General features: G+C 66.0%; 3 protein-coding genes across 5 annotated transcripts; 1 reads left to right on the forward strand and 2 right to left on the reverse strand.

The window, feature by feature from the left end:
* Positions 1–60: 60 nt before the first annotated feature.
* SHMT2 (serine hydroxymethyltransferase 2) lies at positions 61–5,149 on the forward strand. The gene is made up of 12 exons (XM_066985676.1): positions 61–218; positions 1,881–2,075; positions 2,183–2,262; positions 2,473–2,673; positions 2,758–2,839; positions 3,026–3,148; positions 3,251–3,390; positions 3,617–3,782; positions 3,860–3,959; positions 4,100–4,255; positions 4,494–4,601; positions 4,723–5,149. Exons 1-12 carry the CDS (start codon positions 195–197, stop codon positions 4,848–4,850), a joined length of 1,503 nt encoding a protein of 500 aa, XP_066841777.1. The 5' UTR covers positions 61–194; the 3' UTR covers positions 4,851–5,149.
* A 680-nt stretch (positions 5,150–5,829) lies between these two features.
* On the reverse strand, positions 5,830–11,319 carry NDUFA4L2 (NDUFA4 mitochondrial complex associated like 2). The gene is made up of 4 exons (XM_048054778.2): positions 11,163–11,319; positions 7,589–7,677; positions 6,299–6,359; positions 5,830–6,115 (listed from the first exon to the last, which is right to left on the reverse strand). Exons 1-4 carry the CDS (start codon positions 11,217–11,219, stop codon positions 6,059–6,061), a joined length of 264 nt encoding a protein of 87 aa, XP_047910735.1. The 5' UTR covers positions 11,220–11,319; the 3' UTR covers positions 5,830–6,058.
* A 10,983-nt stretch (positions 11,320–22,302) lies between these two features.
* Positions 22,303–26,953, reverse strand: STAC3 (SH3 and cysteine rich domain 3). Of its 3 annotated transcripts, none has more exons than XM_066985449.1 (12): positions 26,790–26,953; positions 25,942–26,008; positions 25,264–25,525; positions 25,020–25,117; positions 24,707–24,782; positions 24,528–24,619; positions 24,350–24,416; positions 24,092–24,141; positions 23,875–23,978; positions 23,330–23,381; positions 22,977–23,114; positions 22,303–22,763 (listed from the first exon to the last, which is right to left on the reverse strand). In XM_066985449.1, the coding sequence occupies exons 2-12, from the start codon at positions 26,005–26,007 to the stop codon at positions 22,665–22,667; spliced, it is 1,104 nt and encodes a 367-aa protein (XP_066841550.1). In that variant the 5' UTR covers position 26,008; positions 26,790–26,953; the 3' UTR covers positions 22,303–22,664. The 3 variants fall into 3 exon arrangements, with proteins under 3 accessions (XP_066841550.1, XP_047910719.1, XP_066841548.1); XM_048054762.2 differs by having other exon boundaries at positions 24,528–24,622; positions 25,264–25,522; positions 26,790–26,948; XM_066985447.1 differs by having other exon boundaries at positions 24,528–24,622; positions 26,790–26,948.
* Between the last annotated feature and the right edge of the window lie 418 nt (positions 26,954–27,371).

The raw sequence follows: 27,371 nt of genomic DNA on the forward strand, positions 1-27,371 counted from the left end.
GGGAACGGGGGGGGGGGGGAACCGGTCCCGGGACCACCCCCCCGCCGGGAGGGGGCCCAGACCCCGGTTCCCGGCGTGCCCCGCGGTACCGGCAGCCCCTCGGTCTCCGCCCCCCGGGGGGCGGGGCAGGGCCCGGGGACGGCACCGGGGAACGGCACCGGGACCCGGCCGGGACCCGCCTGCAGCCGGCCGCGATGTGGCCTCTGCGCCTGGGCACGGTGAGCCGGGGGGGGGGGGGCACGGTGGGGGGCCCGGTGCCCGCAGGGAGGTCCCGGTGCCCGAGGGGGGGCTCCTGATGGCCGGGCCCGGTGCTCGGGGGGGCGGGGGGGGGGGGCAGTACAGGTGGGGGGCCCGGTGTCTGGGGGGGGGGGGGACCCGGTGCTGGGGGGGGGGGGGGGGGCCCGGTGTTCACGGGGTTGCCGGTTTCCGCGGGTGGTCCCGGAGCTGGGGGGGGTCCCGGTGCTGGGGGGGGTCCCGATGCCCGGGGGGGTCCCGGTGCTGGGGGGGGTCCCGGTGCTGGGGGGGGTCCCGATGCCCGTGGGGGGGGGGTCCCGATGCTCCCAGGTGGGGGGGTCCCGGTGCTGGGGGGGGTCCCGGTGCACGTGGAGGTCCCGGTGCTGGGGGGGGTCCCGGTGCTGGGGGGGGGTCCCGATGCCCGGGGGGGTCCCGGTGCTGGGGGGGTCCCGGTGCGGGGGGGGTCCCGGTGCTCGGGGGGGGGTCCCGGTGCTCGGGGGGGGTCCCGGTGCTGGGGGGGGTCCCGATGCCCGGGGGGGTCCCGGTGCACGTGGAGGTCCCGGTGCTTGGGGGTGTCCCGGTGCACGTGGAGGTCCCGATGCCCGCGGGGGGTCCCGGTGCTCGCTGGGGGGGTCCCGGTGCTCGGGGGGGGTCCAGGTGCTTGCGGGGGTCCCGCTGCCCGCAGGGGGTCCCGGCACGCCCCGCCCCCGTCTCCGCCCCCCGTTTGCATCTCGTCCCTTTCAGCCGTGCCCTTTACCCCCCCCCCACTGCCCCCTACTCCACCCCCGCCCCGTGCCCCCCCCCCCCCCCGCCGCCCCCCCCCCCGCGACCTTCGCGTCCGTCCCAAAGTCCCGGGCCGCGGGGCCGACCCCGGGGGCAGCCGCCGGCCCTTGGCCCCTGCCCGACGGGGCGGTCCGGGGGCGGCTCCGCGCTGCGCCCCGCTGCGGGGGGGCCGCGGCCCGGCGGGTGATGCAATGGGGCGGCGGCGGTTACATCACCCGGCACCGGGACGGGGCCGCACACGTGCGTGGGGATCCCCGCCCCGGGCACGAAGCCGTCGGTGGGGAACGGGGCTGGGGGTGCGCGGGGTCCCCCCCCCCCCCCCCCCAGCACAGACGCCGGGCTCCCCCAGGATCTGTGGGCTCCCCCCCCCCAACCCCGGCTGACCCCGTGGCTCTGCCGGTTGCCGTTGCGCACCGAAGGGTCCTGGGGTCCCGGTCCCCTGGGGCTGGGGGTCTATCTGTCCTGGGGTCCATCTGTCCCGGGGTCCATCTGTCCTGGGGTCCATCTGTCCCGGGGTCCGTCTGTCCTGGTGGCCCCCCCCCATGCCACCAGGTGCCCACGTGTACGCACGTGCAGCTCCCCTGCATGCGCCCTCGCGTACCCGCAGCAGGTTTTGGTGCCGTTGCTGCTGCTCCTTCACCGGAGCTGCTCCAGCTCTGCCTATGGGCTGGGGTAGCCCCGGGGGGGGGGGGGGGGGTCCCACTTGCCCACACCCACCCTCTGGGGTGGCAGCGGGAGCCAGAGCACCGGGGTCCTGCTCCTCGTGCTGCTGCTCACAGCTCCGAGGGTGCTCGGGGGGGTATCGGGGCCTGGCAGCTGCCCGTGAGGGGTGGCAACCTCTGAGCCCCCCCCGTCCCGCGCAGGCTCTGCAGCGATGCGCCCAGCTGGGTGCTGGCAGCTGGCGAGCGCAGCATGGCACGGCCGCGGCAGCAGCCGTCGGGCACCTGCCTGGCTGGACGGGGCAGGAGAGCCTTGCCGAGAGCGACCCCGAGATGTGGTCCCTGGTCCAGAAGGAGAAGGATCGGCAGTGCCGAGGGCTGGAGCTCATTGCCTCTGAGGTGGAGTAGGGGGTCTGAGGTGGGATAGGGGGCGCTGGGAGCGGGGGCGGCAGTGGTCCGTCTCCCGTGAGCTGTGGCACCCCGACTCTGAGCCTCTTCTTCCCCAGAATTTCTGCAGCCGGGCAGCGCTGGAGGCCCTGGGCTCCTGCCTCAACAACAAGTACTCGGAGGGATACCCGGGCAAGAGGTAAAGGGGGGGCGTGGGCTCTGGGCTTGGCCGGGGGGGGGCTGGCAGCGTCAGGGGTCCCCCTGCAGTCGGGATTCAGCTGCAGGAAGGGTCACAGGGACCCCAGGGCCGGCAGGGGTGTACCAGAAGGGAAGCTCTCCTCTCCCCCAAGGTCCCCAGTGGGTTTTGCAGAGGGGGATACCCTATAATCACCTCCTTTTTCCCCCCCAGGTACTACGGGGGAGCAGAGGTGGTGGACCAGATCGAGCTGCTGTGCGAGCAGCGGGCTCTGGAGGCGTTTGACCTGGACCCTGCCCGCTGGGGCGTGAATGTTCAGCCCTACTCGGGGTCTCCGGCCAACTTTGCAGCCTACACAGCCCTGCTGCAGCCCCACGACCGCCTGATGGGGCTGGACCTGCCCGACGGGGGCCAGTAGGTGCCGGGGTGAGGCAGCCGGGAGTCTGCACCCCTTGGGGGGGTCCCAGCCTCATCCCGCACCTCTGCCTTCCCCCGCAGCCTCACGCACGGGTACATGTCAGATGTCAAGAGGATTTCGGCCACGTCCATCTTCTTTGAGTCGATGCCCTACAAGCTCGATGTGAGTCGGGGGGTGGCTGGCTGAGCCCCTGGGGTGCCTCAGCACCCCTGCCATCCCCTGTCCCGCTGCCCCCGTGTGCCGCGTCCTTGTGTTGTGCGATGCTCCGCGAGCTCTTGGCCGCGCCGTGCTCAGAGCCGCGAGGGGAGGTGTGTGTCTGTCATCCCTCTGCCTGTCCATCCCTTGCAGCCAGCCACGGGGCTGATCGACTACGACCAGCTGGAGGTGACGGCGCGGCTCTTCCGTCCTCGCCTTGTCATCGCTGGCACCAGTGCGTACGCCCGCCTCATCGACTACGCTCGCATGAAGAAGGTGCGGGGAAGCGGCGCGGCGCCGCGGGGACAGGAGCCCCTCGCTACCCGGGTGCAGGCGCACCGCGGGGATGGGGCCAGCCCCTGACTGCCACGTCCCCAGGTGTGCGAGGAGGTGAAGGCGTACCTGCTGGCGGACATGGCACACATCAGCGGGCTGGTGGCTGCCAAGGCCATCCCGTCGCCCTTTGAGCACGCGGACCTGGTGACCAGCACCACGCACAAGACCCTGCGTGGCGCCAGGTGAGGCCGCATCCCGCTGCGGTCCCCGGGAAGGCTCCAGCGCCCCGTGGGGGGTGCAAAGCAGAGTTTGATTTTCATGCTCTGTCTGGGGGCAGCCCCCGGACCTGGGGCAGGAGGGAGGACACCCGGCAGGCCCAGAGCAGCATGGTGACGGCGTTGGTGCTGCGCTGGTGCAGAGGGGCCCGGCTGTCCTGGGAGGAGCAGTGCCATGCTCTCTTGCCCACAGGTCAGGACTCATCTTCTATCGCAAGGGTGTGCGCTCGGTGGATAAGAAGACGGGCAAGGAGACGCTCTATGACCTGGAGGACAGGATCAACTTCGCCGTCTTCCCCTCCCTGCAAGGGGGGCCCCACAACCACGCCATCGCTGCCGTAGCTGTGGCCCTCAAGCAGGTCTGCGGGGGGAGGATCCAGGGCTGGGCTGGGCTGGGCCAGGCCCCATGCTGATGGACGCGGTCTGTCCCCCCCAGGCCAGCTCTCCTGCGTTCCGCCAGTACTGCCAGCAGGTGCTGAGGAACGCCAAAGCCATGGCACAGGCGCTGCTGCAGCGCGGGTACACCCTGGTGTCAGGTAGTGCCTCCGTCCTGGCCGCAGGGGACAAGGGGAAGGGGGCTGAGGATGCGGGACAGGGCTCTGAAGGTGGCACAGAGGGAGGGGGGCTGCAGGGGACAGGGGCTGTCACCGTTCACCTTGTGTCCCTTGCTCCCCAGGTGGCACCGACAACCACCTGGTGCTGGTGGACCTGCGGCCCAAGGGCATCGATGGCGCCCGGGCCGAGCGAGTCCTGGAGCTCGTCTCCATCACGGCCAACAAGAACACGTGCCCGGGGGACAAGAGCGCGCTCACGCCGGGAGGGCTGCGCCTGGGTGAGGGACAGGCCTTGTTCTGGGAAGGAGATTCCTGCCCCCACCCAGCCCCTTCCCTGGGGAGGGGTCCCCAGGTTGTTGTCTCTCCAGGGTGTCTCCCTTCCCCTCCACCCCTCTTCGAGGACCCCTTATGGGAAGGGGCCTGGGACCACTTCAGGGACCTTGGGAGCACCTTGGTGGGTTTGGCTCCCGTTGGGTGTACCCCCTGGTGTAGCTCACAGCCCTGATGTGTCCCTAGGGGCCCCCGCGCTGACCTCCCGCCACTTCCGCGAGGAGGATTTCCAGAAAGTGGTGGGATTCATCGATGAAGGCATAGCGCTGGCCCTGGATGTCAAGAGCAAAACCAGTGAGTTAGCAGGGCCCTGGCTGTGGCTGTGAGTGGGCACCGCTCTGTTTGGGGCAGGATGGGGCTGCTGTGCCCCCCCATGCCCCTCTCACCTGCTCCCCGCTCTCCCTTCTGCACCCAGGCAAGCTCCAGGAGTTCAAGACCTTCTTGCTGCAGGATGCGGAGACGCAGCGGCGCTTGGCAGAGCTGCGCCAGCGCGTGGAGACCTTTGCTCGTGCCTTCCCCATGCCTGGCTTCAGTGACCGCTGAGGGGGGGCTCTTGCCCCTCCTGCCAGGCCTGGACTCAGGGGCGAGGGGGAGCCGAACCCATCCCATGCATTCCCTGCTCTCCTTCGTCCCCACCAGCACCTCTGGGGCTGGGCACCTCCTCTCCCTGGGTGCCCCCCCATCCTGCTCAGTGTTAGGGTCTAGAGACCAACCAACCCCCGTGGGGTGTGGGACGGGACCAATCCTGGCTCCAGCCTCCTCCCTTCTGCCCGAGGAAGTCTTGCAATTTTCCATAGGGGAGGTTCGCTAATAAAAGTGGGGGCAGAGCCTGCCTGCCTGGAGGTGTGTGGGCTGCACTGAGCTGGGGCTGGAGACGGGGGGAGGACGCGGCCGATGGCATCCCCAGGCCCCCAGTCATCACCAGACACGGTCCCAGTGCCCCCAGTTGTCCCCTGTGTCCCTCTCCCCTACCCCAGTGCTCCCCCAGTACCCCTCCCTGTGCCCCTCGTGCCATGGGGTGTGAGGAAAGTGGCAGCCCCCAGGGTCCTGGCCTGGCTGGAGGTGGCGGAGCCTCGGCAGCCCCCCCGCTGCCAGCCCTAGGCACGTCCCGCTCGTCGCTTCCTAAAATCCTGGCCTTTAATTCTCCTTCTTGGCCAAACCAAAACAGGACAGGCCCCCCCCTGCCCGTGGCAAAGGCCAGGCCGTGCCATGTGGGGCACGTAGGCCCCGGGGCGGGGAACAGGCGCGTGCATGCGCTGCGTCTGGTTGCGTTCAACCCCCCCCCCCATTCCTCCTCTTTTTCCTCCCCAGATCTGGCTTCCTGTGGCCTCCCCATGGGCCAGGACCCTCGCGGGGGAGCTCCGGGGGCACCCCTGGAGCGTGGGAGAGCGGAAGCGCGGCGCCGAGGGGTCAGGGCTGGGAACCGCGGCCTCCAGCGGGACGCGAGCCCCCGGCCATCGCGGGGCGGGGGGTGTTGGACCGCTCCTGTGTTGACGGGCCTGGGAAGCCACGAGCCGTCCTCCTCGCTCCCCTCAGTGATTTATTTATTGCCGGTCTACGTGTTTGGTGCAGATGGGGCTGGCGGGGAGAGGTGGTGCAAGCAGCGGCTGCTGCGGGGCAGGACAGGGGGGCCTGGAGTGAGGGGGCTTGGTGCAGGGGCCCAGCCTGGTGCTGGGGCTGTTGTGGAGCAGGCCGGCGGTGCTGGGGGGGGGCTGCAGAAGGTGCTGGGGGGGCTGGCACGAGGCAGCAGCTCAGAAGCTGGGCCGGTCCTTCTTGAGGCTCTTGTAGTCAGTGGAAACTGCCATGAACTGGAAAGGGGAGGGGTATGAGAAGGGGTGGGGGCATTCAAGGGCTTGTGCCCCCCTGCCTCCAGCCCAGGGTTGATGCTGTTCCCGCCTCTTCCCCAAGCACAGCGTGGTGCTGGTCCCTGAAAGGTGCCCGTGCCCCCCTCCCCAGAGAGCCAGGCCCCCCCAGTTCACCCCAGTGCTCACTTTATACTGGTCCGTGGGGCCCAGCTTATTCCAGGGTTCGGGGTTATTTTTTCGGTCCCAGCTGCAAGAAGCGATGGGGCTGTCAGCACCTGTAAGGGGAGGGGTAGGGCCCCGCAGACACCCCCTCCCCATTTCACCCCCACGGGTGCCCCCAGCCCTGTCTCCGGGCAGGGCTAACCCCGGACACCGTCGTCGCATCTGCTGTGCCGGCGGGTCGGGGGCTCCGACTGGCTTCCGACCAAGGAGGAACCGTCTGTCCTGCCCCAGGGGGGTTGCAGAAGGCCAGCAGAGCCGTGGGATGGGACCCTGGAGAAAGCAGCTCCTGTCCTCCCCCCTCCCCCCCTCCCCCTGCAATCCGCTGGTGTTGGCCAAGAGCAGAATTTTCCATCTCGGAAGATGCGTGTGCTGGGGCAGGGAGGGGGGAGCTGCGCTGCGATTGCAGACCCCTGGAGCTGTTTAGTGGCATTAATGTGCTGGGCGGGCTGCCGTTGTTTTATCCCCCCCCCCCTTGACAAACACGCGCACACCCCTGCGCTTCCACCATCAAAGACAAGGTGCCTGGATCTGCTAATTGCTGAGCTAAGTACCCTGGGCAGCTGGCATCAAATTAAATCAATGAGCGTTTTACCCGGAGCAAACAAATATTAGATAGGCATTAGACAGCGTGGGGCTGCAGGGACCGTGGGCCACTCAGTTATAAGGGAAAAAAAAAAAAAAACCCTGCCTCGCACGCCACAGCGTGCCTGCCTTTCCCTGTGCCAATCCATCCAGCCCCTGTTCCTCATCAATCTATCCTTACACCTCGTCTTCCTCCCCTTCGCCATTCGTCCGTGCACGCTTTTTTATCTGCCTGGCCGCCCCTCCAACCTCGCGCCCCAGCCCTTCGGCAGCCGGCTGTCCCGCTGTTTTCGCAGCCCTCTCTCTCTCTGGCCCTCTGTCGATCCATCCAGCCCCACGCCGGCTGTCTGTCTGTCTCTCTGTCCGTCCGTCCGTCGGTCGCACGCTGCCGTTATCTGCCTCGTCACTCCCGCGCCCACCCTGCTCTCTGCCCTTCCTCGGAACGTGCCCGTCTCCCGCTCCCCTCCTTGGGGGCCTTGAGGCAACCCCAAGCAGGGGCAGGGCAGGCGGCGCCTCGGCTTCCCTCGTCCCCCGGTGCTGCTGGTCCGTGCCCACCCCTCGGAGCCCCCCACAGAGGTGTCTGAGCAGGGGGGGAGCACCTTGCGGCCCCCCCCCCCCCAGCGCTGTGCCGGGTGCATGGTGCGTGTGGGCTGGGTGCCGGCACCCCCGTACCTGACGTCCGGGCTGTACAGGGCCAGCCTGAGCAAGTACAGCACAGCGCTGCCCAGTCCAACACTGATGAAGCCAATGAGGGGAACGAGCTGCAGAGGGAGAGAGAGAAAAATGAAAAATACCCCAATAAAATGAATATTTATCAGGCCGACTGGAGAGTGAAAGGGAGAGCTGACACACTGGGAGATTTACAGGGGAAATATGGCAGAGCAATCCTGTAGCTGGGCTGCAGTACACAGTGTAGCTGTCAGCTTGAGTGACTGAATTAAAAGAGGGAGAGAAAAATCGGCTCATGTTGGAGAGGAATTGGGTTTAGAATGAGAAATCACTTCCCCACTGCCGGCCCGGCCCCGTGCTCACCGGCATAGCTGAGGGTACCCGCACCTCGCTGGCGGTGCCCCCCAGGACGTGGGGTCCCTTCGGTCTGCAGGCAGGGCACGGACCCCCACCCCAGCAAGCTACCCCCCCCCCCGCAGGTCCAGCACCCGGTGTCCTCCTGTCCCCTGTCCCTGCCAAGCACAGGACAGCCGGGGCTGCATCCCCTGCTGCCGCTGAGGTGCCGCATTCACCGCGCTGTGCTGCTGGGTGCAAGGCAGGGCTCGGAGAAGCGGTAACAGCACGGGGAGGGGGGGCACTCGGCCACCCCCTCGGTGCTGCCCTGGCCACCATGACGGGGGTCGCTGCGAGCAACCCCCCCCCAAGGCAGGGCTTTCATCTCGCCACTGCAGGGTGAGCGGCTCCATCTCCTCGTCTCCGCTCCCCCCTCCTCACGCTGCCAATCCCCGGTGCCCAGGGGGACGCGGCCTCAATCGGAGCTGAGACGCAGCAGCTCTGACCTCCCCCAAATTGCTGTGGCCCCCGCGCCAGGGAAGACGGTCGGAGCGTAATGAACCTCCCGCCAACCTGTGCCCCTGGGAAGGCAAACACGGCCGGCGCCTCGCCGTGCCCATTAGTGGCAGCGCGGGAGCGGGGGCTGGCGGTGCACAGCGAGCGCCTCGCGCTCGGCGCGGTTTGCATTGCCAGCACCTGAGCTCTTGGGTTATATCTGCAGTGCCGTTTGGCAGCTCGAGCTCTCAGTGAGTGTCTCCGAACCCCCACCCGCCCACCCACTGTGCGTGACTCAGTTTCCCCACCTGGATGAGGCTGGGGGGTTGGCGGGGGGGGGGGGGGGGATTCCAAAACACAAAAAGCAGGATCCAGCTGAACCTCCCTGGGCTGTTCTCCACCAAGCACCCCCACAGGGAAGGTGTCTCGTGGGGAAGGCACCTTGACATAAAATGTCTCCCGCTCCCCACAGGCTCCCTGCCTGCCCCTCGGTCCTAGCTGGCCACCCCGCACCCTTCCCAGTGCCCCTGCACGGCCCCCATCCTGCTCTGCAGCGCCAAAGCCCAAGCCAAGCAGCACGCCGCGCTCTCGCCCGGCAGATGCCGGTGCCGATTCGGGAGGTTAGAGGCATCAGCAGATAATGATCTTTTGCGCTGTGTGCGGCCAGGTGCCAAGAGGATCTGGCAGTAGCCACTACCCAGCCGCGCCGGCTAATCAAGAAGAACTCCACAGCGCCGAGAATTGCAGTGTCTGTTGGAGGAGATTCGGGGCGACGGATCCGTCTCACCATCTGCTGCTGACACCTTCTGGGTAATTAATGCCTGGGAAGAATTAAAGGTAGGGGGAGCAGGGGGACCAGGCTTGTGGCAGGCAAGGGGGCTACAGAGTTCTGGGAACAGCCTCCTCCGTGCACATGGAAATGAATAAGACGTTGCGAGTTTGACCTTAAGCATACAGAGAGTTAAAATGCTGCTTGTGGGCATGCATTTGTGGGGCTCGGCTGCCCAGGAGCGTTTGCCCCTTAACCCTAACGGTGGGAGCCGCAGATGGCCATGTCCAGAGTGAGGCACGTGTGCCCCAGGACCTCGTGCACCCCCCAGCCCTGCCACAGCCACCACCCGCACCTCGCCGTGAGCCTGTGGAGAGCCAGAGCCAGCACTGACAGAGCGGGGACCTGGCCCTCGTCCCACCGCGCCGGCTGCAAAAGCAACGGGAAGGAGAAAGGAAATGTGTGCAGGCGCCAGGTGAGGCGAGGGCGCTGGGCTGAGCGGCTCGTGCCAGGGGTTCTTCGCACCAGCCCCAGCACCTGGGGCGGGTCCGCATGCAAAGGCGAGCAGCCGGAGTGGTGCCCGGTGGTGTGGGCAGCGTGCCCGTGGCGCTTCTCCTGCCAGGGCTCCCGTACCTCACCGGTACCGGGCTCCTTGGGCACGGCAAGGCCGCCGCTCGCTGCCAGGCGGGTGGGCAGTGGGGGGGGCTCTGCTGCAAGGTGAGAGCCCCGATGTACCTGCCCGGGTGGTCACTTGTGAAGAACGACGTCTCAGAAACTGCCACAGCAACTCGTGCTGGCGCCAGCCCCGCGGGACGGCTGCAGGTGCTTCAGGCACGGGCATCCAGGCCCACCGCCCCTCCCGCATGCTGCTCGGGGACCCTGCTGCGCCCCCTCCAGCCATGCACAAATCTCTGCCTGACAGCTGCAGACACCGCAGTGGGGCATGAGCAGAAAAGCCCCAAATCCCTGTCCTGCAGCTGTGCTGTGAAGCCGGCACGAGAGCCCTGGCCCTTGCTGCACACCCGCGCTTTCACGGCAGTTGCAGAATCACCCGGGCATCCTCCATCAGGGGAGAGGCCCCGGCTTCCCGCGCCTCCTGCCTGGCCGCCAGCCTCCCGCCACCGGGGCCGGCCTGGTGCTCGGCCACGGCTCATCATCCTTTCCAGCCTGGCAGCTCTGCCTCCCCACAAACCCGACTGCCAAGCGCTTACGTGACTTTCAGCCCGGCGCCGGCAGCTCGTCAGCCCTGTGCGGGTCACCAGCCCCTGCCAGGATGCAGGGTGGATGCCGGGGACCCTGTGGCAGGGGCCAGAGCCCTGCCGTGGGGGGACCTTCCTGGCAGGGTAGGGCCACATAACTGTGGTCCTCTTGGAGGGGCTGTAAGGTTTCGGCGGCAGGGAATGGGGAAGGCTGGAAGGACAGGAGCCGGCACATCAGACCTGGGCTGTGGGGGCTGGCCAGCGGCACGCTCAGCTTCCATTCCCACCCCCTTCCAAAGACACCCCCGGAGCAGGGAGCAGCGCCCTCCGTCCACCCACGCAGCCGCCAGTGAGCGTGGCTGGATACAAACGCCTCCACGCGCACAAAGCCCACAAAGCCCAGCCCTGCTGCACCCCAGCGGCGCTGGACGCGGGTGGCTCACCCGTGGGGCACAGGCAGGACCCCCAGCACCTGCGGGATGCTGCAGGAGCCGGGCGGGCCAAGTGCAAGGGGGCAGCGGGCGAGCGGGGAACTGCCCTGGGATGGCACGGGGAGGGCAGAGGAGGCTGAGAAGAGGCTTGGGGTGGAAGCGGAGCTGGAGAAGGGAGCAGTGGGTGGAGGAGGAATAAGGGATAATGGGAGAAGGGTGAGGGTAGGTGCAGGGCACGCGTCCCAGGGGAGGGAAGGGAGAGATGGAGGGGTAAGGGCCAAGGGGTCTGGGAGGGGGCGAGGGGCAGAAGGATGCAGGGAATCCGGCCGGAGGGGCGGTGGGGGACTCACTCCGGGGTGCCGCTTGACGTGCCGGGAGAACATGGCTCCGAGCAGGGGGCCCTTCATGGCAAGGGAGCGGGGCCGGAGGTCTGGCTGTGGTGTGAGGCTCCGAGTGCTGGCCGAGGCTGGAGGAGGGCAGGACACACGGGGAGGTGTCTGCAGCAGGGCTGGGAGGGACGGGGCGGGACGGGGATCCCAGCCCAGGGGCAGCAAGCTGGAAGCGGGCAGCTGAGCATCCACTGTGGAGCCCCAGCCACGCTCTGCCCCTTCCAGCAGCTCCTGTACTGGGTTACTGACCAGCTTTGGGTCTGGGTTCTCCGCAACACCCCCCAGGTGCCCTCCCCCAGCACTTGTGCCTCAGTTTCCCTGTCTGGATGAGGGGCCAGCCCCTCTCCTCCGCATACAAAGCCCTCCCAGGTTGCTCGGCACCTTTGTGCTAGGGCGAAAGATGAGTTGTGTGATTTGTTATGACAACTTCTCCGATGTTTGCTGCCTCCCCTCAGCACCCCCCGCCACCCTCCCCTTTATGATAAATGACATAACACCCAATTTACATTTAGCAATGCAAATCTCCCTGGCAGTAACAGATGCTGCTGTGCATATGGAAACCAGTTATTTGTACCCACTGGCTCTTAACAAAAGACTGGGGAGATCGGCGGAGCAGGCAGCCCAGCGCAGCAGGCAGGGACGTCGCATCCATCCCCATGGCTGCTGGCCGCATCCTGCCCTGCAGCGGCCGAGCCCCGCGGCTCCTCGGGGCACAGAGCACGTGGCAGTGTCCCTTCTGCATGTGATGGGCGCGGGCTGATCCCCGACATGCACCCCCTTCTGATGGGGGCCAGCACCCCCACATCCCCCCAGCCCAGCCGGTGCACGCACAGAGCTCTGCTGCCACCCCTCCGCACAGCCCAGCTCCGCCGCGTCCACTCCATCCTCGCCTCCTTTCTCTCAGCAAAGTCTAAAAGGACAAAGGGGAGAAACTTCTCTGGAGCATGTGGAAATAAATAAACAAGCCCTGAATCACAGCCAGCAGCGCCGTGTTGAGGCCTTTGTTGATATAATTAGAGTTTTGAAATGGGATTGATTAAGTGCCACTCCCCAAGACAGAGTGCATCCTGCCCTCGGCAGAGGAGCGCGCGCGTCCTTCGCTGCCTTCCTCTGCCAGCGACTGCTGCGGCGCAGGGGGGGCGGCAGGGGGTGCGGGCGTGTGCGCGGGCAGGGTCGGGGCAGAGCTGTGCGGGAGGGTTTGTGGTGGGGCACGTGCACACACATTGCAAGGGTGGCACCGCCGGGATCCCCTTGGCGGGGGGAGGCACTCGGCAGGGTGTCAAGCGGGCACGTAGCAGCGTTGGGACGCTGGTGGGTCCTGACCCCATCGGAGCCAGGCCTGCTCTGGAGCACCCCGCGAGCTCTGCGCTCCCTGCAGACAAGCCCAGGACTTCCCCTGGAGAAGCAGTGGGATTCCCTGCCTGCAAAGCCCAGCTGCCTCCGTGCTCATTAATGATTATAATTAAGAGACCATTTAATTCCGTGCCGCACTTCTCTCTTCCATGGTGATTAGAGCTCGTGCCCTGCTGCTCGGGCACTCTCCTGGGTGCTGCAAGCCCACCCCTGTGACAGCGGCCATCTCAAGGGGCTCGGCCCTGCCGAGAGCTGGAAGGATGCCAGCACGCCCCCCCCCAGGAGGGAGACACCATAAATCCAAGCAGATAGAAACCTTCCGAGCTCTTCATGGCTGCCCCTGCCTGGCACCACGCGGAGCAGAAGGGTCCGAGCTTGGAGGGGTGGACCAAGCCCTCAGATACTTCCTCAAGAGATGAGAATTACAGAATTACAGCCCCCGCCCTCAGCGAGCGGGCACACGCAGGGACACACACCTGCAGATGCAGAGCTGCACGGACGTGCGCTCACAGCTCCCTGTGCACAGACACCCCCCCCCCCCCCGTGCTGCTGCACCCCCCTGCCTGCGTGCACGCGTTTGTGCACAGACACACGCACACCCCTGCCCCGATCCCAACAGGTGTGCGTGACCACGGGGACCCTAACACACCTGTATGGGCAGGACGTAGGCTTGCACACGCACCAACACACAATCCCACGTGTGCCAGCGCAGTCCCAGACCCTACACAAGGGCCCTCCGGTACAGCCCGGTCAGGGAAAGCAGCTGAGACAAACAGGGTGGGGGGAACGGGGGGAGCCGCCAGGCCTTGGTGATGCTGCTCGCAGCTGCTGCGGCGGGTATTTTACAGCCACTCCAAAAATATTATTCAAGATGAAGGAGAATCACGGCTGCTGCAAGCGAGCGCAGGGCCGTCGCGGGGAATTTATCATCCCGAATTGGGTGCCCCCCCTGCAACGCCGCGGTGATGAAGTGCTTCATTAATGGGAGATGCTGCAGCTCGGGGCTGAACGTGCCTGCACCTGAGCGTGCTGTTTCCTCCAGCTCCCAGCCTTGGCACTCAGCCCCCCCCGGCCCCGCGTGCCTCCCCCAGCACCCAGCCAGCTCCACACCCCCTCCCCACCCCACAGCCTCCTCACTGCCCCCCTGGCCCCACTCCTGGCCCCCATTTTTTGCTCCCCAGGCAGACCCCCCCACGCCCTGCAAAGAGCAGACCCCAGACCTCCTGTGGGGGTGACACAGGGTTGCACCCTCCCCAGGAATAGGGTCATACCCCTCTGATAATTAGGCCCTTCCCCTTTTTAGGGGGCTGGATGGAGCCACACGGCGCTGCTCGTGCCAAAGCTGTAAATCTCCCTGGCTTTTGGCCGGGGCGCAATGGAAACCATCATAAAAAATTCATATCATCTAAAGCAAACAAACAATAAACAAACAGCCAATAATTAAATGGTGAATTAACGGGATATATTTCATAGCCCCACAGAGGCGCGCTGCAGGACAAGCCTCAGCACGGGCAGAAGGGGCTGGGTGCTGGGGGTCCCAGACCCTTGCAGGGAGAGGAGGCGGCCGGCGGGGCAGGGACGGGAACAGGTTGAGGGGACTGGCAAGGGGGGGGGTGTGGGGGGGACAGGGGCTGAAGGAGCAGCTCCACAAAGGGCATCGCCGCCAGCGCTGTTGCGACACGTCATGGTGGACTGCACAGCCAGGTAACGGTGGGGCAACCTCGCCCCTTCCTCCCTGCCGCGCCGGGATTGTCCCACATCTCCTCCTGTTGAGTGCGATGTCATGCCCGTGCCGTGATGCCACTGATCTCTAGGACATCATGACCCCCCCCCCCCCCCCCTTCTTGCTCCCCCACGTGCTTGCCCTGGCTGCAGCGTGCCTCCGAGCACGCCTGTCTGCCAGCACCCAGGGCTGGCCCCGGTGCCATCCATCACCCAACACAGGCACACATCATTTATAGCTGGCACCTTCATTTACAGGGCTATTATCATCCTAATTCCCTCCATTAATCACGGGGCACTGCGTGATGAGTACCAGGAAAGCCGATCCCTGACCCACAACTGCTGCAGGATTGGGGGGCACCACCCTAATAACTTGGGACCCCAAACCCCCCAAGATATTGCGAGCGCCAGCTGAGACAAGCCCCCTCCTTGTCCCCAGAGACCCAGCCATGGGCCTGCAGGGTGCAGCCGGGGTGCTGAGGGGGCGTCCAGCGCCGCCGGCAGGGGCTCCAGGATGGCAGTGGGCAGGTTGCCGCTTCCCTGGCTGCCGGAGGCGTTTCCTGGAACCGACCCTGCGATTAACCACCGCCTTGGCCTTGTCCTGCGATATCGATTTTTATTTTCTTTCTTTTTATTTATTTTTTTTTTCTTTCCGTAATTCTCTGAAGAAAAGCCCGAGCCCAGAGCTGTGATTTCCAAAGCCTGTTTTATAAATAACCGGGGTCGCCAGCTGCCGATTGCCGTAACGCCGCCTCGATGCAATTTAATGAACATCATAGCCTCTTCCTTCGCCGTCACAAAGACACCGGTGGGGGCCGGAGCCGCGCCAAGCAGGGCGCACGCGACCGAGGCGTGCACGGTGCTGCGCAGCGTGCCCGGCCCACGCACGGGGACACGCGTGTGCCCAACCCGACCCCCGCGGCGTCCCCGCCGAGCTGCTGCCGACCCACGCGGGACCGCGGCACGGGCACGACCCCGACCCCTGCCCCCCCCAGGAGCGCGCCCCGGGGCCGGGTGCCCTTGCACGAGCAGCCCACGCGTGTCCGCGGCCCCGCTGCCCGCCGGGGGGCGTCCCGGGCCCGTCGGGGGTCCTGCGGCGCCCTCTCGTGGCGCACGGCTCCAAGGACCCGACCCCCCCCCCCCCCCGAGTGATGCCAGCGACGCCCCAGTCAATTCCCATCCCCGCCAGGACACGGCGCGAAGGCGACAAACCGCGGCTGCTGCTCCGCAGCCCCAGCGCCTCATTTTTCTTGCTGAACTCCGTAATAAGAAATCGATGGCAGACGCTGCGCTCCTGACGCGTCTCTGCCGGGACGGGCGGCATCGGGTCCTTGACACCCCCCCCCCCCCCACCACCTCTCCCCCCAGCTCTCCGATCCCCCCGCTGAACGCCCCGTTCTTGCCGGGAGCCTCAGGGCTCCTCGCACCCACGCGCCCTGGGTGCATTCGGTGCTGCGTGCGGTGCACGGGGCCGAGCCGGCTCCCGCCCGCGGAGCAGAGCCCCGGGCAGTGCTTCGGGCAGGTGCACCCCGTCCTTCTGCGGCCTTTAGGGCGCCTCTGGGTCCCTGAAATATCTCGGGGGGGGGGGCAAACTCCCACCTTCAGGGTCTGCCTGGCACACAGACACCCACCTGGATCCTCACCCAGCCCCACATCGCCAGCCGGGCAGGTGGGGAGCACCCAGGCGCCCTGTGGGTGTAAATCGGGGGGGGGTGGGGGGTGATGTTGCAGAACTAGGGGGGGACTCAGGGCTGGGGGGGTGCAGAGCTGCTGTCACATGGCAGCTCCAGCAGCTGCAGAAGGGCCTGGGCTGGGGAGAGCCGCTCCAATTAGCTGTAATCGCGCTTCCCCGCGGTGCCTGACACCGAAAAACCTACATAATTACCAGCAGCGACAGGGAAGGCAGGACCAGGCGCTCGTGCTTAATTGAGTGTTTACAGCCCTGTGGATGGGCGGGGGGGGGGGGGGGTGGCAATAACAGCTCTACAGAAAAGCTGCACCCCCTCCCCAAACCAGCCAGAGATGTCCAGGGGGGGGGGAGCAGCAACGAAAGGCCTCATCCCTCCATGGCGGGGTCTGCTCCGTTCCCACTCCCCTCCCCAGGGTGCCCCCGTCCCTGTCCCCCCGTAGCCCCCGCCACTGCTGCGGAGCTCGTGGTTGACTTGCAAATGCAGCCGCAGGAGATGGAGGTCTCGCTCCTGTCAGCCAGGCTGAAATCCCGAGGGCCAGCGATGGGGTCACCGTGACCAGACGTGCCCCAGCAGACAGGGACGGGGCAGGGGACGCGGCTGCCACGGGTCTGGGACGATCCCAGACTGACGGCCCCGCTTCGGGGGCTGGAAGGCGTGCGGCAGGCAGGGATGACCTGTGGAGCAGAGGCAGACACCAGCTCCCATCCTGCAGCTGCCTGGACGACGCCAGCCTGCCCACGCCGTGCCGCCCCCAGCCCCAGCAGACAAAGCTCCTGCCCACCTGTTTTTGCCTGGTTAATTTTTCATGAGCGTGCTGATAATTCTGCTCCTCGCGCTGCCACGGACCCCATACCAATGAGCTGCGGCGCTCCCCCAGGCCCAGCAACGCCAGAACTGGGGGCGGCCGGGACTGGAATTTGCTGACGGGGGCATGGCCTGGGCTCCCCCCGCTGTGCCCACTCCCTGCCGGGCCGGGGGCTCCAAAGGAACGCGCTCCTGCACGGCAAGCACAGGGGCCACACGCACGCGGCTGTGTAAGGAGCCATGCACAGAAGTAGGTGTGCGAGGACTCGCCCGGGACCATGCATGGCAATGTGCGCACAGGAGCCTGCTGATATGAGTGCATGTGTGCGTACATCACACACCCGTGTCCGTGTCGTGTCGCGCCCCGTTTCCCCCCACCCCCGCGTCTTGCAGCATCTCCCACCCTGGAGATGCAGGAACCGGCCCCTTTGCGCCCTTCGCCCTCCTGCCGTTGCCAGAAACCAGGCGTGGGATGGGGCGGTGGGGCCAGACAAGCGCTGCCCTCCCTGTCCTGCAGCTAGGAACAGCCATGGGATCGGGCGGGGGGGGGGGGGGGGGATGCACCACACCCCCCCTGCACCCAGGAAGGGCGCGGGGCTGACCCCAGGCGTCTGAGCCCTGTGCTGGGGTCTTGTGGGGCCAGGACAGGGGCCTGGGGCAGAGCCCCAGAGAGGGCACGGGGGGGGGGCAGACGGCTTCCCACCTTACCAAGTCCTGCCCTGTTCGTCCGTCTGCCACTTTCTGATGTGCCCAACTAGAATCACTAATTCCGATGAACCCAGGCTAGATTAATTTTAATTTCCCCATGCAAATCAGTGCTAATTAGGATGGATTTAGTTCACATCACAGGGGCTGTGGGGACGGAAGCTGCACACAGTCGTCACTCCCCAGCTGGGCTTTGGGGTGTTTCAGCCTTGTCTGAGGACTGGGGAGGACGGACCCCGCGGTCTGGAGGTCAGGGCTGGGGGCAGCCGGGGGGGGCAGGGGCTGCTCTGAAATGCCAGGTCCCGCTGACGGTGCTCAGCACCCCAGCACCAGCCAGAATCCCTCTGCCAGCCCTCGTCAGGGACATCCCCCAGCTGGAGGCAAATCTGTGCCCCACTGCAGCTCATCCCTGCCCTTGGTTAACGCCCAGGTGGGTTTTACTGCACCACCGAGGCCATGAGCAGAGCCGATGGCGCAAACGTGAGTTTGGGGCCACTGGATTGGGCCCACCAGGGGCTGTGAACAAGGAGCCACCCGCTTGCATGGCTCCGAGTGAGGCGGCAACGTGGGGTGGCCGGGGGTCCCCGGGGACCCCTCCTCACCAGCACATCCTTTTCCGTGCAAACCCAGGGCTCCTTGGCGGGCTGCGGGCCCTGCAGCAGGCATGTGCTGCTCCCAGCAGGACCAGATCATCCCTGGATGCCTGGAGTCTGCTCTGCTGTGGGCAGTGGGGCAGGGGGCAGCGCATTGTCCCCTCCAGCTCGTTCAGATTCTTCCTGTGCCTTCTGCCTTGCCAAATATTTAACTAATTAACGCTGCCTGCAGGCTCCTGTTTATGCAGCTTGTTGTTGAGCCGAGGAGCACTCCCGGATGCCTCAGCGCGAAGAGGGTGCAAACTGCAGCCAGGACCAGGGGCGCGAGGCTCAGCCTCCAGCCCTCTCACCTGGGCTCTCCCCACCTCGGAGAGCCCCCACATTGCATGGGGCAGCCCGCGCCGGCACCCTGCGCACCCAGAGCAGGGGCGGGGGGGGGGAGGCACCTCCCGCCTGCGTCCCGCAGCCCCGGCTTTACTCCACCTGGCCCTCAGCGGGGCGTTCTCAGCCCTAGGAGCCTTTTTGCCAGCCCCCAGGCGAGGAAAAGCAGCGCAAGCAGCCCCTCCATGGTTCCCTGTCTCCAGGGGGTGCAGCCTCAGCCCCTGGGCTGGGGGGAAAACAGCATCGGGATGCCCCAGTCCCATCAGCTCCAGCACGGTGGACACAGGTGCCAGAGTAGGAACCTGTGCTCCCAGTGGTGACTGGGGGCTGAGCTGGGGGCACAGCATGGGGCAGAGGTGGAGGCTGAGGGGGGCAGCAGGATGAGCCCCGCCAGGGGCACCGTGCAAACACCCAAGCCGTCCAGGCAGGCTGAGGCCAGAGCGGCTGCGACAAACAGCCAGAGGCAGCGCCTGCCTCCTGCCCTCATTAAATCCCCCCTAACGAGCTCAGCACCAAGCCCTGGGGCCTGGCTGGACTCAGAGCCGGTCATTACTGCTGACAAGGAGCTGTCAGAGTGGGAGCTGCGGCCCGCAACCTCCCCCCTGCACAGGAACGTAGCCGGGGGACACCCCAGGGCAGGGAGCACCCCGGAGCTGGAGACGCCCCCTCCTTTGGAGACCAGCAGGGTCCCCACAGCCCTCAATGACACACGTCCTGCGTGGGTCGCGGCACTCAGGTAGCAGAGAGCCTGGGGGGGGGGGGGGCCCAGGTCTGTCCCAGCAGCACAGCTGGGCTGGGGGGACACCGGGAAAGGAGGGACGGGAGAAAACCCCGAGGAGATGTGTTGGGCTGGGTGGGAGACGGCGGGGCCCGGGCTCTGACCCCAAGCAGAAGGGGGCTTTGGGCAGGAGAGCACGGCTGTGGGGCAGGGCTGCTGCTCAGCACTGCGTTTTCCTCTCCATCCTCCTCTCCCTGGGCTTGCCGGGAGCGGGGGAGATGCAGGAGGCTGCCGAGCGCGGCGCACCCCGCTCGAATCCCACAGCGGAGCTGCTCCTTCCTGGGAGCACCCTGGCACAGATAAGGAGCCCGGGGTGATCCCTGGGGCACGTTTAATCTGGGACAGGACAGTTACTGGATAAATACCATGAATATGTAAATTGCATTTATGCTGATTTATGTCAGCGTGCGTGTGTGTGTGGGGGGGGGGGCAGGTGGGGAGGGGAGAGGAGGCAGTTTGGTTTAGTTAATGCATTTTTTTTCTGCATCACAATTGAGAACAACCTCTGACCGTCGCATCAGCCCAGCTGGAGGAGAAGGTTCAGGCAGAGCCACACAGGCGGGGGCCACCGGGGGCCAGGCCTCCTGCATGGGGACAAGCGGTGGGCAGGCCGTGGGGTGCCCACGCAGCCCCAGGACCCCCGCTTCCAGCCGTGCTGCCTGGGGCTCGCTGCCTGCGGGATGGCGCACGGGGGCCCCCATCCCCTCCCTGCCGGTGCTGCTCTCCTGGGGTGATGTATGGATCCAGCACGAGAGCAGTGGTACTTCAATTAATTTCTGAGCCTCGCAAGGACTCCTGACCTTTTGTGAGCCGTACAGAGAAATTGAGGTGATTAATCTGCCAGGTCAGGGTGGCTCCTCCGCTCTGACATTCCCCACGCGGGGTGGGGTGGGGTGGGGAGCAGACCCCTTCGTATAACCTAGCTGCAGAGGGTTTAGCGAGGGGACACTGGCTGTCCCCCCACCAGCAGGGTCACTGCCCCGTGTGTCACAGCTGGGTCCCGACCAGGCTGCGAGCTAACGGGGAGCACGAGCGCACCCTGACCTTGTGCCTTGCAGCCGCAGCGCGTCGCGAGAACCCCGGCCGGTGTGCGCGGCCAGTGGGTGAGTGTGGCCCGCGGGGCACCTGGCAGCACCCATCCCTCCCGTGCAGGATGGCCGTGGCACCCAGCCCCTTGCCCCGCTGGGTGCCGACAGCCCCTCAGCCCTCCCCTCCTCTGCCTGCTCCCTGCCTCGCTCCTGCCGGGGACCGGCACCCCCGGGCCCGGAGCGGCTGCGGGGAGCACCTGGGCAGCCGGGATGCACATGTGGTGCTGGGGGGGGGGGGAATCACCTTTTAATTTCATATTAACTGCTGATCAATCCAATTAGATCCTGCACGTAATGAAGGCCATCTGCTCGGGAGGTGGGGCCCCAGCTCTGCCTCCCCACCCCAAAGCGTGCGCAGCCTCCCGGGAAGTCCATGGCTGCTGGCAGGGAAGGGGCCTGGGGGTAGGTTGGGGGGGGGGGCGATGAAAAGGGTTTTACCCAATTTTCCAGATGACTCAGATTAAGTTGTTCTCTTCAGCTGCTAAATTAGCTGGAGCCCTACGCCTTCCCTCGGTGGTTCCCCCCTTCTCCTCCCTACTTCCCAGATGCAGCAAATCAGCTTCCAGCCCTCCTCAGCACCCCCCCCCGCGGGGCCCTGCAAATAAATAAATAGACAGTCCCAGTAAAATTAACCGTATGAGAAGCCGCAAATGAGGTGGAAAATTTTAATGGTTCCGCATTTAAAAGCTGCCTGGCAGAGACGAGATGAGCAGGGAGGAAACAGTCCTGGGGGCTGTGTGCTGCCCCCCAGGCACGCTGTGGTGTGCGGCAGCCCCTGACCCCCCCACCCCCCCCCCCTTTTCATCATTCCCTGCTGCCCACGGACCTCCAGTATACCCAGTATGCCCAGTGTATCTCCCGGCTGGCTCCTGGGACACTCGAACTGGGGGACAGGGAGTCTGTGCCCGATACCAACCTGGCCCCAGCCTGCTGGGTAACAAGGAACAAATGTCCCTGGGGCTGGGGGCTGTCACCCCCTCCTGGGGGCCCGACACCGAGCACTGGGGTGCAGGACCCGAGGGACGGCGGTGCCTTGCTTTGGGGCTGCTTCCAGCAGTGGTGGCGCAGCTGAAGGCAGGGGGGGCCCTGCTGTGTGACCCGGGACCCCCTGCAGACATAGGAGTGGGGGGCAGCGGTGGGGGTCTCGGGGAGCCCCCGGGGGGCAGCACCGGGGCTGCTTTGCCCTTGGACCCTCGCATGGTTGCTCCCCGCAGCACTGGGCTGGGGCTACCCCGCGAACCACCACGAGGCAGCGCCACTGCAGTTGAGGTTTTTTTGCATACATTTACATAAATTTGCATTCACATGCATGGGGGAACGTCGTGCAGCAGCAGCGCCCCCCCCCCAGCCCCGAGGCAGGGCCGGGGCAGCTGCACGGGGCCCGCAGAGGCTGGTGCTGGGAGCCTTGCCAAGGGGCCCCAGTGGCCCTGTCCCCATCCCTGTCCCCATGGGTGCTGTGACCGCGGTTGGCCCTACCCCAGTCCTCGTAGTGGACCCCCTGAGTGCTGCCCCCTGAGGGGCCAAGGCCACGGGGGCCTGGACGGAGCCCCCCCGTCCGCCACCCTGGGCGGGCACCTGTTCCTGGCTCGGTGCTTGCCCCACGGTTCCAAGGACTTGACCCGTCCCTGGCACTGTCACCTGTCACCCACGGCCCCTATTCGGGCCCCGCTGGGCCCGACGCCAGCACTCGGCCCCGGCCCTGTGCAGGCCAGGGGAACACGGGGCCCCTGCCGAGACTGGGCCAGCTCGGTGCACGTGTGGAGCACCCTCGGGTGCCAGGGCTCCACCAGAAGAGCTGGGGGCGGAGGGGGCCTGGGTGGGGGGCCTGGGGGAGGCTGGGCTGTAGCTCCAGGCACACACATGGGGCAGGAATGTGCCGCACAGGGCGTCACGCGTGGGCCGCGCAGGAAAGCATTACCGCAGCCTCTTCCGCAGCAGCGCCGCGGTGAACCCCCCCCTCTCAAGGACATTCAAAGCGGGGAAGGCTCAGGAGCAGACATGTATTGCCAAAACACAGAACTACACAGCCCAGAGCACTGGGACAGGACCCCATTGACACCCCCGCGTCATCCACCACCCAAGGCGCAGGAGCTGGGTGGCATCCAAGCAGCCCCCTCCTTACACCCAGGGTCTCTGCGGGCACCAGAAGCCCCAGAGGGGAACAGCCCCAGAGAGGCACCTCCCGTGCCCCCGGCCTGCCCGGGCCTGGTGGAGACGGTCCCCGCCGAAGGCCCCATCGCCACAGGCATCAGGGACAGGGTGCCAGCCATCCCTGCCCGGCTCCGCAGCTCCCCGCAGCCAGGGTCCCTCCGTCCCCCCTGCTGGGGGGCCCCGGGATGCTGCCCTGCTCAGATCTCCTGCAGGAAGTCCACGGGGAAGAGCCCCACTTTGCGGCCGGTGTAGACTTTGACGTAACCGTTCACCTCCTCGCCTTTCTGCACCACGATCTGGGGGGGAGAGGGGTGCGGGTGAGGTGCGTGGGCCCTGGTCGGCAGGGGAAGGGGGTGACCCCCAGGAAGAGGGGGGCAACAGAGAGGATCCACTACAGGGGGCTGGGGGAGACGGACATCGAGGGAGGGGGGCAGTTAACGAAAGGGGACTGGGGCAGAGATGGGGGGGGCTCAAAAAGCACCGGTTGTGACCACCTGGGCCTGCCTCACCTGATCCTTCTTGAGCGTGATCTGCCCAATTTCCCGGTTGCCCACGAAGGAGCGAGTCACCTTGTGCACCCGCTCACCGGCCCGCACCCGGATGATGAAGTTCGGGGGGAAGTAGCCAATTTTTTCACCAATCTTCCCCTGAAAGAAGTCCGTGGGTGGATGTCAGGCAGGGGTTGGAGCCAATCTGTAAGACCCCCAGATTCCCTCAGCGGGCAGATTGTGCGTTGGTGAAGACACAGCAGATTTAGGGGGCTGCGTCTCCCTTGGAGTGAAATTTGCACCCCCAGTTGAGCTGTCCCTTTTCTTTAAGCCATGCATCTCCTCCCTCTGTGCCTGCAGGATATCAGCCTTACCCGCCACCACTCCTCATTGGAGTCATCAACCACCGTGATCTTCTCCCCTGGCCTGCAAAAGGAAGGAAGGGCTTGGTGTGAGAGGGGCTGGGACCACGCTGCTATGGGAGAAAAGGAAAATTGCTCTTCCCGTGGCACAGCCTCTCAGGGCTCCGTGTGAAGGATGCACACAGCTCACGGACTCAAGGACAGGTCCTGTACGTGAGCAGCTCAGCCTTAAGTCTGGGGCGCAATAAATCAGTGGAACCATAAAAGAGAAACACCAGCAGCCTTAGAAATGAGGCTTGTGCCCAAAACCTGGGAGCTGAGAGAGCTGGCTCAGTGAGAGCCAGGGCCCCCCCTCGATGCTTTGCCCATTGGGGCAGAAAATCCATAAAACCCACACCAGAGCCAGTACGGCTCTAAGTTCTGCCCTCATTCAGTGGCTGAGCCCTCCGGGCTCTGAGAACCTCACTGTTGAGGTGACGACATCTCCCCCTCCCCGCTGGACACACCAACTCCTTCCCCCCATCGCCCCCGTGCCCAGGGCATGGCTGTGAACTCACGGGAAATCCAGGTCGTCTTTCTCCAAGGCTTTGAAGCGATAAAGCGCCACGAAATAGTGAGACTGCAGATAGCCACCACGCAACCCCGGCTGGGGCTTCTTGTTCTTGGGGAGCAAGAAAGGGGGGTTCAGGGCTACACGGAGACTGGGCACAGCTCCAGGGAGCCCAGCAGGGAGGGCTCAGGGCCTTTGGGGTGTAGGGTGAGGATGATGCATACCTTATCATCTGTCGTGCTCTTCTCAGCCTTCTTGTCCCCTTCAGAGGTGCCTGGAAATGGGAGGGGAGTGGTGGTGGTGACATCCCTCCCGCTGCTGCCACCCCACCCATGGCACCAGCCTCGTCTCAAGGACCTCTTATGCTCAGGAGAGCCAAGACCTGAACTGGAGACCCCTTGTCTGCAGGGCAGATCCCACCCTGGGGGGGGCCCCTTGGGTATGGTCCCCCCCGCAGCTCCTTCCCTGCCCCATGCACTCACCGCCCTCCGTTTTGCCCCCTTCTGGCTTCGTGGCCTCGGGTTCCTCATCCATCATCGCAGCCAAAGGCTGCAAGGCAGAGAGCAGTCAGCGGGCAGGGAGCTCTGGGTGGCACCGGGGCGCAGGCTGCGGGGCCAGGACCCTCGTGCCTCTGGGGCGACAGCTCAGCCCCGCACTCACGTTTTTCTTGTCTTCCTGCCCTTTCTTGCGCTCCTTGTTGGCCATAATGACGCCTGTCCGGAGGGTCTCGAACACGGGGTCGCTCCTGTTGGCTGCTGCCGGGGCACGGACGCTGTGAGAGGGGTTCGGCCGTGGGACGTGAGGAGAGGGGGCAGCCCCGGCGCGGGGACGCTACTTACAGAGCAGCTCCTTGACGCAGGCGTACTGCTGGTCACTGTACAGGGGCGAGCTGTACGCCCGGCGAAACCCTGGGGGCTGGGAGTGGTGGGGAGGTCAGAGCATCGCCACCACCCGGACCCGTGGGGGCTCGGAGGTGGACGTGGGGCCTGGGGGCAGCTCAGGGTGCTGGGCAACCCCTCAGAACCAGGAGGGCAGGGGGGTGACGGCGCCCGGGCTACGGCCGCAGGGACCCGGCCACTCGCCCCCCGCTGCGGTGCTTGGGTTTTCCCTGCGGGGAGGCGCCGCGAGCCCAGGGCTGGGGGGAGCACTCACGATTTTACCGAAGCAGCGTTGCATCTCCACGTAGGACTGGCAGTGGTGGTGGATGTTCGTTTTGCAGTTCTTGCACCTCAGGCCGAACTTGTTGTTGACTGGCCGTGGGGGGGGTGGCGGGGGGGAAAGGAGAGGCAACGTGACACTGCAGCTGTGCGAACGGCCGGGCTCGGGCCCTCGCCAGCCTTGGCCCCCAGCCCTCGCCCTGCCTGCGGCCCCCAGCCCGAGCACCCGCGGGACTCACGGACGATCATGCGGGCACAAACGTCACAGAACTTGGGCTTTTTGAAGTAATGATCCTTGAACTTGTGGGGTTTGTCATTGACAAGTTTCTGGGGCTCAGGAGGGGGCTCAGGCTCCTCCTCCTCTTCCTCCTCTTCCTCCTCCTCGTAGATGTAGTAGATGGGTCCCCCTGAGGGGCTGACCAGCTCCCCATTGGGCTGCGGCTCCGGCGCCACCTCCTCCTTGGGTTTTCGCTGGAAAAGTTGCTTCAGCTTCTGTAGCTGCTGGGACAGGAGAGGATGCATCGTGCACCGCGGGCGCAGCCGCGAGGAAGGCGGGCAGAGAAGCTGGTGCCCGGCTCTCTGCTCCCGTGCTCTGACCCAGAGACCCCTTCTTCCCCCCTGGGTGGGGGCAGATCCCAGGCACCCTAGGGCATGGGGTCCTAGGGCCATGGGGTCCTTCTCCCAGCCCAGTGAGGTCCCCACAGAAGGAGCAGCTGTGAGCCCGTGGGGATGCAGCACTCCAAGCCGGCAAACGGCCACCTAGAGCCCCACTTGCCTTGGGGCCTGGTAGGCATTCCTGATCCCACAAAGGCTCCTGCATTCCCGATCCCACAACGGTTCCTGGGGCTGCTGCAGGGACTGTGCTGGGAAGCTGGCTTCCCCCACCTGCCCAAGCTGTCCTGCAGGTACCCACTTACCCGGCTCTTGGGTTTCCCACCTGAAGCAGGTGAAGCTGGCGGCTCTGGCACTTCCTTCTCTGTCATACTACCAGGGGAGAACAAAGACACGGTGTTGGCTGGGGCTGGCCCCACTGCAGGTCCCTGGAGGGAGCAGGAACAGCCAGACCTCGCTGGATGGGGAGCATCCCCCAAGGCAGCCTCGCCTCCTGCTTCCCTGCCTGCAGCTCCTGGCCCAGGAAGGGGCCACCTCTGCTGGGGACGAGTCCCAGGGCCCAGCACCTCCAGGGGCCCCGCTGCCGAGACTGGAGAACTGCAGGCGCTGCTCCCAGCCCAGCGCACGCAGCACTGCTGCTCGCAGGCTCAGAGACACGGTGCCAAGTGCTGCAAGCCAGACCCCGGGGCTACCTGCATGCATCACCCCTGCCCAGACATCTCCATCTCACAATTAAACTGCAAACGGTGCCACTCTTGACCCCCTGTGACAGGCGTGCCTGTTGCACTCTCCGACATCACAGCACAGCCCCGCTTTCTCCTCCCCAGAAGCCCAGTGCTACCAAGGGGATGGGATCTCTCCTGCACCCCCCCCAAATCATTCCTGATTCCACCTCTGACAGCCAGCCCACCAGCCGCACAGCTCCTCCACCCAGACATCACCATGTTTGGCGCTACCTAACCCCAGGCTCCCCCGTACCCCCATGGAAACCCCCCAGGATGACCCTTAAGGAGGCAGCGATGCGGGCTGGGGGGTCCTGGGGCAAGGGGTGCTGCAGGAGCCAAGGGGCCCCGGGACCTTGCAGCGACGTGCGTGGGGCAGGGGAGGGCTCGGGGGGGTCAGCGGCCACGAGGAAGGGGAGCCGTGCACTTACGCCGTGTTCGGAGCTCACGTCCCGCAACGAAAAACCCTGCAAGGGGCGGCCGGTGTCGAGAGCCTTTGGTGGCTGCGGAGCCCCCAGCCCAATGTGCTGGGTGCGCAGGGAGGGGGGCAGCCGCCCCAGTCCCGTGGAGAGCGGGAGTGACAGGCCAGAGGGGAGCCGACAGCTGAGCGCTGGCGGAGGCTGACGCCGAGAAATTGGAGCCCATGCGCGAGCCGGGAGGGGAGCGGGGTGGAGGAGCCGCCGGCTATTTGCGTTGGTGGGTTGCTGGGCGTCACAGCGGCCCACCCACCCCCTGGCATGGGGCAGCCACAGAGCCAGGGCACGTCAAGTGCTCCACCAGCCCCGCCGCGTCGATTGTTGCTGCATTCAATGCCCCTGCAGCTGGGAGAGGGAAAGGAAAGCAGGGCAGCAGCGGGTACCGGGCTCTGAGGGCTATCCCGGGCAGCAAACACTGCCGGTCTGCTCTCCACTGGGACAGAAACGTGCACAGGGAACCCATCGCTGCCTGTGCTGGGTGCTGTGGTCGTGGAGCTGAACCCCAGTGCCAAAGGCCCTGGGCCTCTGTCCCCGAGA

Source organism: Anser cygnoides, chromosome 32, assembly GCF_040182565.1.
Source record: "Anser cygnoides isolate HZ-2024a breed goose chromosome 32, Taihu_goose_T2T_genome, whole genome shotgun sequence".
Lineage (NCBI taxonomy): Eukaryota > Metazoa > Chordata > Aves > Anseriformes > Anatidae > Anser > Anser cygnoides.